At 32.4% G+C, this 16,394-nt stretch overlaps 2 protein-coding genes across 2 annotated transcripts; both read right to left on the reverse strand.

Annotated features, from left to right (window-relative positions):
• Positions 1-519: 519 nt before the first annotated feature.
• On the reverse strand, positions 520-9,221 carry LOC140043537 (kinesin-like protein KIF22-A). The gene is made up of 13 exons (XM_072088062.1): positions 9,122-9,221; positions 7,867-8,189; positions 7,349-7,503; positions 6,941-7,086; positions 6,548-6,611; positions 6,019-6,128; positions 5,579-5,654; positions 5,292-5,336; positions 4,814-4,958; positions 3,844-4,296; positions 3,630-3,667; positions 1,812-1,875; positions 520-803 (listed from the first exon to the last, which is right to left on the reverse strand). Exons 2-13 carry the CDS (start codon positions 8,156-8,158, stop codon positions 598-600), a joined length of 1,794 nt encoding a protein of 597 aa, XP_071944163.1. The 5' UTR covers positions 8,159-8,189; positions 9,122-9,221; the 3' UTR covers positions 520-597.
• Positions 9,222-9,506: 285 nt separating this feature from the next.
• LOC140044795 (uncharacterized) lies at positions 9,507-15,871 on the reverse strand. Its single transcript, XM_072089458.1, has 11 exons — positions 15,718-15,871; positions 15,291-15,324; positions 14,464-15,029; positions 13,967-14,196; positions 13,046-13,247; positions 12,596-12,674; positions 11,965-12,051; positions 11,603-11,766; positions 11,397-11,511; positions 10,838-10,949; positions 9,507-10,185 (listed from the first exon to the last, which is right to left on the reverse strand). The coding sequence occupies exons 3-11, from the start codon at positions 14,976-14,978 to the stop codon at positions 10,094-10,096; spliced, it is 1,596 nt and encodes a 531-aa protein (XP_071945559.1). The 5' UTR covers positions 14,979-15,029; positions 15,291-15,324; positions 15,718-15,871; the 3' UTR covers positions 9,507-10,093.
• Positions 15,872-16,394: the final 523 nt, after the last annotated feature.

Consider the following 16,394-nt stretch of genomic DNA (forward strand, 5'->3'; position numbering starts at 1 on the left):
AAATCCTGTATTATAAATTGTGAATGTCAGATTGTTTTTGATGAAATGAAGAAATAATATGTTTAGGTAAGGAGAGATTGTGTAAACGATACATAAAAATCTAAGTTTGTACGTTAAAAGTATTGAATTTATTAAAAAGGTGTTTGGTGTGGTTATGTGGGATCTGTGATCAGGGAGGGATACACAGGAACTAATATTTAAATGTTTTCAACAAAAAGTAATTAAGGATACTATACAACTAATATAAAATCTTTACTAATTGTTTTTAGAAAACAAAATTTATTGACTAATTTTATATGTGTGCCTAATATTAAATTATATTCCCGGAGCTATCCTTTAAGCAATTTATAAGTATGCTAAGTTAATATATAAGACATTAAGATGGCTCTTCAATGTACTAATATTGAAACATTACAAATTATGTACAATTATTTAATTAACAATTAAAAATTAATAATAATTGACTGGCAAATTACATGATTGTTTAAAAAGTTTATAAGAAGCATTCAATTTACTTATATTGAGACATTACAAATTATGTACAATTAATTAACAATTTACAAATTAATTACAATTGACTGGAAATTAAATGCTTGTTTAAAAAGTAACAAGATTATTTTTCTTAATAGTCTCGACAACTTTAGCAGTCATCGCTGGTATCTGACTGAGATCATCAATACATTTAAATTCCCCATACATTTGTCTCCAGTTATCAATTAATTTTGCCCGTTTTTCACCAATACTTTGAAGAGAGCGTAGCTCTTTGACAGAACCTGTATTTAATAAATTTAGCACAGACAAATCTGAAACGATAGAAACAAAAACCTATGTTGTAATGTACTGGTGTGAATTAGCTCTTTTAAAGATTATATTTTTAACAGCATTATTCGTCATATTTTCCCACAAATTTAGTTTTTTGTATTTTGTAAATCTCTCACATTTGTAGATTGGTAATCCCTTCAAACTGAATGATAATCTCTTCAGTCTCAAAGTTCACTTTCTTTAGTCTATTGAAATATTTTAATCTTTGTTCATAGGATTAACATTTAAGAGGATTGACTGGTAGGAACCAGTTCTAAATTATACTGAGCCCTGGATTGCAGAGAGCTTATCCCCTTGCTGCGTTGGGTGTGTTTTTTGACTTTCTTCATTACAAATTAAATAAGAACATCATAAACAATTTAAATAAATTTTTATATACATTTTAAATATAATTATTTGATAATGTACATTCTGAAACTGGCAAAAAAAAAATTCAAAAAATGTACTAGTTTATTTTTTTTTAAATAAAAAACATTAGACAGCCATTAACAAAGTTACTTAAATTTACATTTGTGTGTAAAGTTTTTGTAAATTATTTTTCAATAGTGAAGCTGCAATCTGAATGTTAACATCTCAGGCAATTCATATTTGGACACTGAAACAATTCTAATTGGGATCATTACTTATTTATTTCTATAATCTTGAAACAATGATAAAGAAAGTTCTAATTCATGTTTTCTTTCAACATATATTTCTTCACAGGAAGAAGAAAAAATAAAACGCATCATTGATTTAATGTTTTAGATTAATTTAATTGAAAAAGACAACTAGTAGATTGGTAGCATAGAGAGTGTGGCTTTTTTTTGGTTTACAGGACAGATGCCATTTTGCCACTACATGATTGATGATAGATGTAAAATTTGGCTATCACTGAAATTATTATGACAAGTGTGTGCAGCTATTTCTCGGCTAAGGTAAACCACACACTAACAGAAACGAATGTATGTTCATGGCACAATGGAAAATTTAACAAAATAAATAGTACTCACTATGTTTAGCTTGTTGGTTAGGGTCAGGTTGAAATATTCTCTGTGCTATATTTTCTTTCCCATTCTGTAAAAAAGTAACATAACTCTTTCTTGTAAGGTGTTGTTCTATTATTAAGTCAAAGAATACATTTTGTGTTTATTCATTTATATATTTTGTTATATATATTTTTTAAAAAAACATAGCAGCATTAACGTTTGTTAATAAAAGGATAGAAAAGAACAATAAAACTAAACTATTCAAAACACTTACAAATACAAGTTTAAAAGAAAGTTAACATTCATACAAAAATACATAAATTTTGTATACAATTGATTTTAAATTTTTTTTACATTATTAAGCAGATATTAAATTTAAAAAAAATTTGTTTATGTGAAAATTAAGTACAGTACATTATTAAATTTATTTATTATTATTACATTTTATTGATCGTATTTATAATTGTGTTCGGGTAATACATTCTCTGGAAGATCAGGAAATTCATTATAAGTACATTAACCTACTCAAGGACATCTACACCAACTGCACTACCACAGTTACGATGCACAAACCAAGCTAGAAAATCCACATAAAGAAGGGTGTCCGACAAGGCGATACAATTTCACCTAAACTGTTTACAGCTTGTTTGGAAGGCATATTTCGCTCACTGGAATGGGAGGATAAAGGAGTGAATATCAATGGAGAAAAAGTTAATCATTTGAGGTTTGCAGATGACATTGTTGTCCTGGGAGAGCAAATCAGTGAAGTGGAGTATATGCTTAAAGACCTTGCAAATGCCAGCAAATGCTGTGGATTGAAAATGAATATGAAGAAAACAAAAGTTATGGCAAATTCCATGGTACCTCATGGTTCTGTGACTGTTAATGGCAATAAAATTGATGAAGTAAATGAATATATCTATCTGGGGCAGAGATTTAGCCTGAGAGAAAAGAATCAAGAACAGGAGATAAAGAGGAGAATCAGATTGGGCTGGTACCAATATGGTAAACTGAGCAACATCATGAGAGGGGAAATACCGTTAAGCCTAAAAAGAAAGGTCTTTGATCAATGCGTGTTACCAACCATGACATATGGAGCTGTGACCTGGGCACTGTCAAATAAAATGGAAAAGAAAATAGCAACAGCACAGCACAACATGGAAAGAAATATGCTCGGAATCATATATAAAGACAGAAAAACAAATGAATGGGTGAGAAAACAAACAAGTGGAAGTGGGCTGGACATATCAGTAGGAGAAGAGACAATAGATGGACTTCGCTAATGACATCATGGAGACCGATGGATGGGAGTAGAAATAGAGGAAGACAAAGAGTGAGATGGCGAGATGAAATACACAAGTATTGGGGAACAGTGCAGTGGCAGGGAGCAGCTAGAGATCGTGCACTGTGGCAGAAACATGCTGAGGCTTGTGATGATGAATACATTTATTTTATGATATTCATAAAACACAAGGCACAGTATGAAACTAGTACACAAGAGTACTACAGTTTAAAAATACATAGGTTTTTAAAAGTACACACGGGTGGTGAATAATGTACTGTGATGTAAAATTATCCTATAACCAGAACCATGGAGCGAGTTGGGCGGCTTTCCGTGCCACTGAAGTGGCTACAGACCAAGAGTTGCTTGACAAATTTTAATATCTTAGTATCTTAGTTAGCTCCTCTAACTATTATAATAATTTCCAAATTTAGAATTAAGGAAAGGATGGCCATTTTAGAACAGCCATTACAATCTTTATTTTTAAGATTAAAAATTTATTAAACAAAAATTTAATCTTAATAAATTTAATACTGATAGTGAAAATAATGTATACTCACAGATTCTACTTTCACTGCCTTAACAAAATGTACATCTTCTAGAAATCAAGATAATAAAAACCAATTATACTGATTTATTGCTAATTTAATCAGCGCACACAACTTTAAGCTACAAATTTACTGAACAAAATCAATAAAATTACACAATAAAATTAATGCTTAAATAATATACAGTATATACATATACAAATGAAAACATGAAATAAATACATACTTGTCCTTCCTCCTTTAGTTCTTTCATTCTCTAGACTACATGTTCCTCCTAATCGAGCAGACAATTCCTTATTTTTTTTCACCATCCATTCCATATCATTCCTGCTTTTCTGGATATCATCCAGCATATCTTTATGGAGAAGACTTGCATCCGCATCTTCTGATGTATCCTGCTTGTCTTGCAGTTTCATAAGTTTCTCTTCAAGGGACAGTAACTTTGCAGTCACATCATCATGGAAATGTCTTTGTTTCCTTAAGAATGGACTTAGAAACTTTACAGGTGGTGCATGCATGTTACCTGCTTTTGTTTCTGTTTGATTTTCTAAAGATTTTTTCTTATTCAAAACCATTTTCTGATCTTTTATTTCTAGTTTGTTTGGTTTTAATTTCTTATTTTTAACAGCTCCTTCCTGGATTTCATGTTTCCTCTTTGAAGTTTGAGGTTTTGGTTTTTCTGAAATTAAAACATACATTAGCAAAAAGGCAATGCACTGCAATGGATCAATTTATGTCTAGAAAAATCTTGGTACCTCCTTTAAATGAAATACTTTGCAGGGTTTTTTTTGTAAGATATATTACCAGAATGTGAAAAAGTTAAGAAACTCAGCAACAACATCAGCAGTGTGTCAACTGACTTTACCAGTAGAAGTCAAGTAAACAATGCAAATTAAGAATGCTTTTGGAATATCATGGAAGGTAGGCCACATCCTCAGGCCCAAAGAAGATACTTTGCCGTATTATTCTACCTGTATTTTGCCGAATTACACCAACCAAAGTCTGATCCGCTCCATTCATATTTAAAACAATTAAATACTTCTATATATTGAGACAAATTGCACAAAATAGGTCATCTTGGAAGGATCTCATCAGAAAGCCTTGTCAAAACCTGGAGCAGTCAGAAGACTATGCAGCATAAAAGCATTAAAAAACAGTAAATTAAAGAGGGGATGCAATACAATAATATTGCCTACCATAAGTTTGACTTGTAATTGGTTTGTTGATTACTGTTTTAGACTTTGCTGCCAGGTTCAGAGTGGTATAAGTATCCATATATGAGCTTTCCTCAGGAGAAATATTGGTAATCATACATGTATGACTGTTACCACCTAAGGAATCCTTTGCATGAAAAGAATATGAACACATTATAATTTCCATAACAAGGTGATTTAACCACTATAAAACCATATGTTTGTAATGACAGGAGCTGAAATATACCAAAACTCTTGGTAACTCTTTTATGAAATATGCACTGGATTCTTTCAAATGCATCAATCAGATGTGTACACTTGACCACAAGTTTTATTTACTTCTCCGAGAAGACTGTCGATTTCCTTGTGGCGATATGAATGTATTTTTCCGTGCCTGTGTCTTAACCACTGGGCCTCTTGACTATACTATTATTCCTTGATAAAACATCTTAAGTGAGTATTGGTAAATAAAAAGACATACCTGCAGTAATCTGGTTAATTTGCTGTCCCTGTAAGGCACCCTCGGCTGAAAAAAAAGAATACAGTTATTAGTGTGGTTATAGACATTTTGTGATGGAAACACACCTATATCTAGTAAAATGATACTGAAAAGGTAGGTTTGCGGTACACCATAAAGAATGTCTTTATTTTATTTGTTATGATATCTGTCTTCTGGAGTAATGTTAGGCAAGTACAGTATAAAGTTAGTAGAGTCATCAATGTGAAAGTCGTTAATATAGTTAGTATGTAGTACTGATGTAATCTTACCATATTTCTATTCAGAGCATCAACAACCTGGCCGAGTACAAACAGAGATGTATTGATACAACCACTTTCTTTCAATCTACAACAGCAAATAAATCAAAATGTAAGAGGGACTATTCATTGCACAAACCTTGTCTATAATCTATAAATTGTTCTGTAGAGGCTTTGATTGCCTTTTCTGTTATTAGTTAAACTACCAGAATACATGATCGTAAGTATTAAATATTTTATAATTGTAGATTTCAGCCTATTCAGATTTAATAGAGATTTTATAAAATCCAATAATAAAGCTTGGTCCACACTAGGACGAAATTGAAGGACTTTTTACCCATCACAGATGGCAGTTTGGATGCTTTGTAACTATGCATGTCTTAACATTGTCTCCTAATGAGAACAAATCGTAATGCCCTTGATGTGGAATAAACTTGTAATGTTGTCTTTACCTGATGCCTTTATTTCCAGTGCGTTTGTTGTTTTCACTTCCTGCTAGATCAATCAAGTACATCTTGCCCGTAAGCATTCTGTAAGGGCTACACTGCTCCTTTTTTATGACCTAAGTAACATGTTTGTAATAAGTGTCAGAAGAACTGAATGACTATATTCTCAGAAAGTTTTTTTTATATCTTTGAAAATATCTGTCAAGCAGAAGCATCCAAGATCTCAATCATCTTGTATGGAGGTAATAGATCTTTGACGTCACCACTCCTTTAGCCATTCTTTTGACTGTCTGTAAAGTACCTATACCAGGGTAGCTCTACTTGTGGGAAATCAATCAATCAATCGTTCGATTTATATAGCGCCATTCCAACACACTAACCAGATGTGCAGACCATTCCATATCCCAGAAAGAATTTTTCTACCACAAGAACTATGGTTTACTAGATGCTTCAACCTGTTCTGATATCATGGTTTGCGATAATATGCTGTACAATAAATTGATATTTTTTAATCTTAAATAAGTTAGAAATTTACCTTTACAAGCAATATAGAATGACTTCTACTTGATCTAGAATTTAACTTTGTTGTTGCAACTGTTCTATAAAAATAAAAATTGTTATGGAGACTAAATCTAATATTCCAGCAAAGTTCAGTAGAAGATACTGTAGATAAAATACAGCATTTTATTCAATATCAATTAACGTTAAACATAACCATTTTTAGTGGTGACATTTTGGGCAGATAGATCCCAGGGTCCTGGGTTCAAATCCGGTCAGATGTCAGGATTTTTTTTTTTAATGAGTCCAAAAAACACCTCCCTTCCCAAATAATTATGTAGACCATCTTGTGTAGGTTTGTCTGGAATCAGTATGGTTATCCACAAACCGTATTCTGATTTATCAACAATGTAGAATGAATGAAACAAACCTATTTTGACTAGCTGGTACAAAAACAGACGTGAAATCATCAATGTTTGTTATTTTCTTCTCTGATAAATTTGGAATGACAATTTTGTTTTGTCGGTCTTGCCTTATAGTTAAATCCTGATCTTTTGGTTCAAGCAGATCAAACACCTGTGAATAGGAATAATGCAAATAATGTAGAAAAAAAAAAGAAAAACTAAATCTTTCACTTTCATCTCAGATTCGGCTGGGTCACTGGTCAGATTTTGACCAAAGCAGAACATAATCTGCCACAACTATTTTAGGATCTGACCATGCCATTAAAGAGACCCACTGACTTTTGTTTTGAATCGCAAAACATTACCAATGCTCTATGAGACAAAAACCAAGCTAAGCTAATGTAGCTTAGCGTGTGTTATAATATTAACATTACCTTTTCTTGGTATATCTCCAAATATGATATGTATACCTGGTATTCCCAGGAAGAAGTCTTAAGCTTTTCTTCACTGATTTTAGCAAACACATCAACAATAGCTTGTGGAATTATGCCGGGATGAGTTTCAGTACCAAGCATTGTGTGTGTCTTTCCTGAAAAAAATCATACAAAAAAAATAGCCTCACAATTGTAAATAGATTTGACTTACTCTGGAAAAGTTTTGCAATCCGATGGTTTTTTCATTTTAGAATGTACTGAACTGTGGCTGGTAGTTATATCTTCCTACCAGATTACAATTGGGGGTACAGTATATCAATTTTTTTTTTCAATTTAATGCAGAACAAGCTATGTTCACTGCACTGTAACTCTGATACTGTACTAGACCACAATTTAGATATATAGAGAAAAGAGTGTTCACTTAAACTTATGAGTACTGTCAACATCTTTTATTAGTTAATGTACTGTAACAGTATACTGTATCTGTAAATATAACCATTGTATGTCCATTCATTTACCTGCACCTGTTGGGCCATATGCAAATATGCTTGCATTTTGACCAATAAGAATCTGTTTTGAGAAAGACTCAACACTTGACTTGTACACATCTTCTTGTGTTGCTGCATCATTGTGAACTGTGTCAAATTCATACTTAAGTGTTTCTCCAATGTTTCGCCAGTTGACAATCTCAAGGGATTTTTCACTAAGTTGATGGACACATGGTTTAAATGGTGTAGTGCTGGTTGACTCTGAATTTGATTTTGCTGGACGGATTCGAATGACAACTCTAACTTGTGATTTCTGCACCATTTTTAATATACAAGATGCTACAACAGACAGCCTGAACAGATTTGGGATAAGCAATAATAGAAAAACAATGTTATCTAGGTAGGGTGGGTGGATGGATGTCAATGTGTTTGAAGGTGTGGCATGCAAAGAATTGGTTAGATTGGATGGAAGGAAAGTTCTGTACTCACAAATGGAAAGAACTAACTGTTCTGCTGTAAATGCATTGTTAGTTTAATTATAATACCATCATTTAGTTTAGTATGCCCCACTACAGTAGGCATTTAAAAAAAAAATTTAATTTCAACATATACAGTCTACAGTAGGCATAGCAAGCCTAGGCCTAACTCTAGTTAGGCTGGACTACGGTGGACCTAGGCTAGCAAGATTAGTACAGTAGCACCGGTATAGTCAATACATATAGTTATTAGTAACCGAGTAGATAGGTTCTTTCAAACCTTTCTATTAATTAGTATTACAGCCAGACTATAATAATATAGGGATAGGCAGGCCTATATAGGCCTCGCTTAGCTAGTCTTGAGTCTCTACTACTACTACTGTACTACTAGACTAATCTCTACACTACAGACAGACCTACTACGGTACCCCTACTAGGCTAGGCCTACTAGTACTAGGTAGGGCCTAGTCAATTATAGGTAGCTAGCCTAGAGTTAGGCTCCCAATTTTCCTAGACTAGCTAGAGTCCTTCCTATACTAGTCCGGCTAGGCCTATGCTATAGAGGAGTATAATTGTAATAGCCTATTATATACTATATGCTAGTATTATAGTAGGCCTAGGCCTCTAGTAGTAGTAGATGGCCGGGCTAAGCCTAGTAGTAGGCCAAGCCAAGCGGGAAGCAAGGCTTCCAATTCAAGCCTCTAGAGGCCTGGCCCTAGCCTAGCTAGGCCTAGGTGAATCATCCGGCTAGGCCTAGGTAGCTATCACCTAATTAGTTACGCCGCAATGTATTTACAGTAGCTTAGTACCTATATAATTATCATTAATAACAGGTGAAAAATCATGAATTATTATAATTATAAACAATTTATGCTTTTAAATTGCACCGCCGTTATTGTGTTTTTTGTTTTAGCTTCCTTTTTTCCCTCATAGCTCCCTCATCGACCACTCTTTTTTCATTACTTTTATCGCCCTCTATAGTTGAGATAACAAACGAAACATTTTTGGGGCTGCTGCTAAAAAACGGTGTTGAAAACTTAAAGATGATAATATTTTACCCCAAAAACATGAAACATTAAGATTAATACAAGCAGACTTTTTATAGGACATTTTTTAGTACATTGTGTGTATCACTTCCATAGAAAAAAAAAGCTGAAACAAATAATATTTTCACTTATAAAATGACAAAATAAACGGTTTATTGACCTCCAGTCAATTTTTAGCTTTGAATTTTATTTTACAATCAACATGTATTCAGTTTTATTTGAAATGAAATCCGAGGAGTTAATTCATGTCACAGTTCAATTTCTCTATGTCTCTTACTTTTAACAGCTAAATGACTCTTTATATACAAAATAGTACACTCAACGAAATTTGTCTTATTTTTTATTTTCGATTCTCAAAAAATAGAATTTACTACTTTTCTAACAATATAATGTTATATAAATAATAAAATAAAAAGTGAATGCGTTATGGAATGTTTTATTATTGCATTATTATTTAATTTAAATATTATTATAGTGAGGGTTATTTAAAAGTGCATAATGTAATCTTATAGTTAAAAAGCCAAGCCACATGTGAGGCGATTAGTTTGGTGTGTTTTTACTAATAAAAAACGATATTAAGACACTGTTGATTGAATTTTATAGAGAAATTATAACAAAAAGGGAAATTTCTTTTTGAAATATCATACATTTTCAAGAAATGTTTAAAGAAAAAAAACATAAAATAAAATAATTTAAATTGTATATTCCAAATCATCAATAATTAATTTTTGTTATTTATAATTCATCCTTTTGGTACTCGTCTGCATCTGGTATTTCATTTGTTTGTCTGTTTGCAAAATCAAACTCCACACCATTCATTATAGCACCTGAAGTAAAATAAAAAACATTACCCGACATAATCAAATAAGTTCATCCAGGTTTAAAATTTTCTGTGATTTCAGTTCAGCAGCTCTGACTATTGATAGGCAGGTTTTTTGATTAGTATACAATTAAATACATATTTATTATCATACAAGAAATAACCTTGTAAGCATGATGGTCAAGTTTATAACTAATATAATATACAATTAATTCAATCAAAACTAAATTTTATTAATTTTATTTAAATTTTTTTACCATCAGAATTGTGCACATCTGTTGTGACTCATTCTGTACACACCACTGTGATTGTTAATTCATTATGATTAAGCTTTAATTAGTCTATTTTGATTTTTTATTTAAAAGTACATTATTTCTTTGTTTTCTCGAATTCTAAAAGATTCAAAGTTACACAGAAAATGGATTGAACTTCTGTATACATAATTTCATGTATACTTTTACGTATGTTAACTTGTTATCAGTATAGCCATTATAATGTTTTTTCACTCCAGTTGAAAACCGACGGTTTTCCGACGGCATTATTATGTGCGACATGTGGTATAGATTGTTTTACTTACTTACATTTATTTTTTAGAATATTGTTATGTGTTATGAAAGTGAATTGAATTGAATTGAATTGTTTGCAAACATTCCACCTACCATTGCCAAATACTTGAATGCGGCCGTACATCGAAACCACTTGATTCATATTTTCAAGTAATTCCTTTTTACTAATGATGTTATCTGAATTGACATCAAGCATGCTAACAATCTACATAAGAAAAAGAAACAATAATCATAATAAAAATAATAACTACAGTACTACAGTAGTAATGACTATAATTTTTATGTGTTTAAATTTTAAATGTAAATATGTATAATTATGTTTGTATGATGTAGTATGTTTAAGCGGATATTAGCCCTTGATGGCATTTGCAGCAATAAAGAAATTGAATTGAAATGAATTGAAAGAGAGCACGAAAAATGTTACAACTGCTTATTTGGTGTTATTTTTTTAACAGTTTCTCTACTAAAAAACCAAACTTACACATCTGACTAAGCCAAAGGTGTACATCTTTTGCATTAACTCTGGAGTTTACACACACTGAGGGTACACCATACGAACATCTCTGTTGATGCCCAATTGTGTGTGTGTGGGTAATGTGAAAGAGATAGTCTTTCTCAACAGGAAACCCTGTAGGAAAACCCCTAAACTTACAGTTAGAGCACCTTGCTCAGTTCCACCAATTCTCAAATATTCATTTGACAACTCTTCAACACTTATCAACTGGTTTGCAGAGATTTCAGATTCAAGAACATCAATAAATAAATTTCTGAAAAATCAGTTAATTAAAAATGAATTTACTCAAACCAGAACTGGATTTGTAGTTGTACTTAATTTTTGTAATGTTTTATGTAACTTACGTAATGTCCTTTTGTGATATTGAATAATATTCAAGTTCCTCTGTGTTTCCAGGATCCATACTCATAAGTTGCGCAAGCTCTTTCAACTGATCTAAGGGAAGGCTTTTCACCTTGTCACACGTGACGTAACCTTTCTGATCAGTATCTCCAAGAATAGTGACATACTAAATATATGAAAATTAAATAAAGAAATATTAGTATTGAATTAGAACAATCTTTTGCACATAATAAGTGGATTTGTTTGATTGGAAAATAATATACAGCATACATACTATTTCCAGTAAGAGTGGCAGGAATGGGACGAGGTGTAGTATAACAGATTTGTTTGGAAGTACATGTAAAATAAACTACGAATGAAATACCTGTATGGCAGCATTTCTAACATACTCTTCATAAGAATCTACCCATTCCTTGAAAACTATATTTCTGACATCTTCAGATTGTAATTCCTGTCAAAAGTAAATAAAAAAGCATAATTTTGATTTTTCTCTGTTATTTATTTGATTACAATGAAAAGAAATAAACTCTGGTGAAATTAATTAAATATTAGTGATGGCATAAACATCCAATTATTCACATTACAAATCAGGACAAAGGTCTCAAATTGACTTAACTATCTACCATTGTACAGCACCTCATGTGTCCCAATTTCTCTATTGTCCTTGTTTTGACTTTTTAAAATTGTATTATATTATTAGTATTTGCCAAAAAATAATGTGACCTCTGAACCTTAATTGCCCAAGTTTTGTCAGAAAAGACAATATATTTTAGCCACCTATCAGGGCTGTAGCCACCTGTGGTTGCAATGCCATCTTTTCTCATCTAGGCCTTTGACAAACCTGTGGCCAGCACAGTCCCCTTTTCTTGTGACGACCGCACCACCTTATTTCTCGTGGCTATGGACCTGCATATTACATTATATAGTTCTATAGGCCAAGCAAATCTAAATCGTAAACACTATAAAATATTTTTAAATGACAGTAGGAATACTACCTCCATTAGAAACTCCATGATGTATTCTACTGTGATACGGGACTGTAAATTCTCTATGCACATTTCATGTATTGTTTCACTGAAAGAGCAAACATAGTATTTTGTACCGTATAATAAACTAAATTTATGTTAATAATTTGCTAATTAAAACCAGTTTAGTGATAATTACAGCTATTAATTTTCATTGAATTTCCAGTTAGTCAAGCATTTAGAAGTACCAAATTGTTGCAATAATACCATTGACAACTGTGTGACAAATTTACACATTACAAAGGCCACTTCAGATGGTTGGCAAACATCATAAATTGGTAGATTTCCTTTTAAATATATTAATATTTATCAATTTAATTCAACGCAAAGCCACCTCTCACTATTTGCATACACAACGACAGTACAGTAAAATATTACAGAAATAAAGACATTTTAATACATTATTTTTGATACACCTACTTTAATTCAAATGGACTATTATTTCCCATAGTTTGAATACCAAAGCCATCATATGTCCAAACCGTACCAACTTCCGTCAAGTGCATCTTTGCATCTACATTGGTACTGTCACAGTTGTGTGTTTCAAAGTTATCAATACGACCAAAAAGAAGTGAAACCGCAAGGTTTTTGTTTCCTCCTGATGTTACCAGGTGCCAGTAGCCTGTGGAATGACAATATATGTTGAAAGTTGATAAATCACAAACAAAATTTGATTTGTGAAAACTGCAGTAACTTACTGTATGATGACAACCTATAAATCATTTTACATGAAAAGGACTTCTTTATGTTTATGAAATGTTTACATTGTATATTGTAAAGATTAATTTAGCACTTGCCAGCTTTATACTCTGACGTTATCCAAATTCCTTCACTTGCACTGATGAAGGGCTAGTGTTGCCCGAAAGCTCTGCTAACTTTTCTGGCTGTTTACTTTATCGTTTTGATTTAGCTTTTCGCTTTTTATTTTTGTATCTCCATTGAGATCCAGCCACTGATACCCACAGCATTGTCATTTTTTTCAGTAATTTGCCTTTAGATTTATATATATATATATATAAATATCCGGGGCCCCGGGATATCAGCTGACAAGCGGTTTCAGGTGGAAGGGTTGCCCTCTCTAAATAAATACATTAAAAAAAATTCAACCTTTGGTTGGTACAATGCATATACAGTAGTTGGTTTGGTCATGTGTACATAGATGTACATGTGCATTGCAGGGAACCCTGTATCGAAGGAGCAGCAGATTGTTTTTAGTTATACTGTACTTATCATGGTAAGATACTACTACAGCCACGGGTCTATAACGAGCCTATATGCCCATTTCCATTAAGCTTTAGTGGCACTTTGTTTTAGAGAAATCAACAATTTAAATGTATTCACCCCTAGGAATAAAAAGACAATCTCCAGCCTTGACATTTACATACTTCCATGGAACATCTACAAACTGAGGGTGTTTGAGGAGATCAACTCTTTCAGGGTCTATGACAGAGAATCCTCCATATGCTTCTAAAACCTCTTTGGCTATTGGTATATTTCCCTCATCTTTAGGATGGATCATGATCCAATCCTTGGTTCCATTGTATAAGCAGTTGATTGCATCATCTGAATCCCTGGAGAGGTTGATAAAAATAGTTAACTATAAATTATTTTTATAAATGATATAACCATCTATGTTTTTTGCCTATTGGAATGAATAAAATCATAATATTCACATAAAAATGATACAAATAAGATAAACACAAACATAATGAGACAAGAGCTTGTAAGGAAAGAAACTGTAAAAAAGGAAGTTTGTTCAACATTGCAATTTATAAAATGAGTGTACTTAAATAGAATGTACAGTAGAGGAGGGGTGTAATACCAATAGATTCATTTACCTGTGCAGTAAACTCTTTGTTCCTCCAGAACTGAACCATAAATTAGCTTCAGACAGGCGTGTACGGATTGTGCCACAGAGAAGGCACTTTGGAACAACAACATCCTTTCCCATTGGATCTGGCAGCTGAGACACAATATAAACATCATCTTCTTTGTATCGTCTAATAAAATTTTGCAAACTGTCCTGTCCAATTCCAAATGCTCCAATTGGTGAATTATCTTTCTCAAGTTTACTTTCAATCTTTACCTTGAATTTTCCATAATTCTCAAGCAGGTATTCGTCTGTCCACAGTTTAAGTCCCGGAGAAGGGTTTGCAGCACCACGAAACAACACTGGTTCTCCTTTGCTGACATATTTCTCCCAGAATTCTACTGGCCGTGGCACTGTGGTTAAGATTTCAATATGTCCATCTGATGGTCGATGGCTACCAAGGGGCTTTAAATGTCCTTTCGGGGCTGGGTTCGTTTCCATGGTTATTACAACCATTGATGTAAAAAGAAAAAATGAAATCATATTTATTTTTCTTCACTGATATCTAGATTATTCCATAAAAATTATGATCTCCTAAATAAAAAAGAAAAGAAATTATATTGAAACATATTGCAAAGCTGTGTTGAATATTACAGTAAATACAAATTACTCTACACATCTCTAAACTTCATCTCTTGATATGGACAAGACAGTATGATCATATGAGATATGGCCTATTGCTCACTATTTATTCCAAATTGGAATTGCTTTTGAGAATTTATGTTTGACATCAAGGTAAACCTCTTGAGCAAAATAGTCTATTTTTATAGGGTGACGGTGAAAATAGTGACTTACCTTTTTTTGCCTGGACCAACTGAAATACAGTATACTGTAAAGAAAAAAGGTCAGTAACTGTATGTGAGAAGATTTTATCTTAACATAATGTCCTAACATAATGTTTGTGATATTGAAATATAATATTTTACTGCAATTACTTCCTGTTGTAGATTCCATGTTTATATGAAGATGCTACACGCTACAGATAATATAGCTGAGTTAAAATACATTTGGGAGCCTAAACGTACTACTCTGTATGTGTATATGAAAGAACTTGTTTACACTGCCTACTGACTATTAATATAATACTGTTGTAGATCCATAATTAAAGATGCCAAGGCCAGGTTCCAATCAACAACTATGCTGTATATAGCCTATACTATTTGTTTTTGTGTAGGCTTACTCAATACCTTTACTTGGTTTCTATTGCAATGATTTCACTCACCTGTGTTCTTATCTAAACTAATGTTCCATCATTGACATTTTATCAGGTAGGTTATATAAGTTAACTCAAAATGACCAAAGCCTACTACAATACTGTACTACATAAATAATTATTTTACAACTAAAATACACTCCCAGACAGAGAACTTTAAAGTGAAGTGAAGCATGCAACAAAAACAATAGGTGGTGTATATGCTGTTGTTATAGGTCAAATGCCACAAAAACAATATATATATATACATACAGCAGTACTCAGTGTTTACTTCAACATTGGAACGATCAGGGAGGGCGTTTTTTTAATATTTTATAAATTTCTTATAAAAAGGTATTATATTTTAATAGCTCATCGAAAATTATCAAATATCAAGCAGATGGTTCCGGGTTCGAGTCTCGGTTTGGGCGACTTTTTCTCATTCTCACAGATTTCCTCATCTTTATCCTTTCAAATTAATTAATTAATTTCAGTATATCACCGGGCGGTTTAGAATTTATTCTGTGCCTTTGATGTTTATATATATATATATTGCACTGATGAAAGGCTATAGTGTTGCCCGAAAGCTCTGCTAATTTTTCTGGCTGTTTTACTTTATCATTTTGATTTAGCTTTTCGCTTTCTTTTGTATATCTATTGAGACCCAGCCACTGATACCCACAGCATCGTCATTTTTTCAGTAATTT

Source organism: Antedon mediterranea, chromosome 3, assembly GCF_964355755.1.
Source record: "Antedon mediterranea chromosome 3, ecAntMedi1.1, whole genome shotgun sequence".
In the NCBI taxonomy this organism is placed as follows: Eukaryota; Metazoa; Echinodermata; class Crinoidea; order Comatulida; family Antedonidae; genus Antedon; species Antedon mediterranea.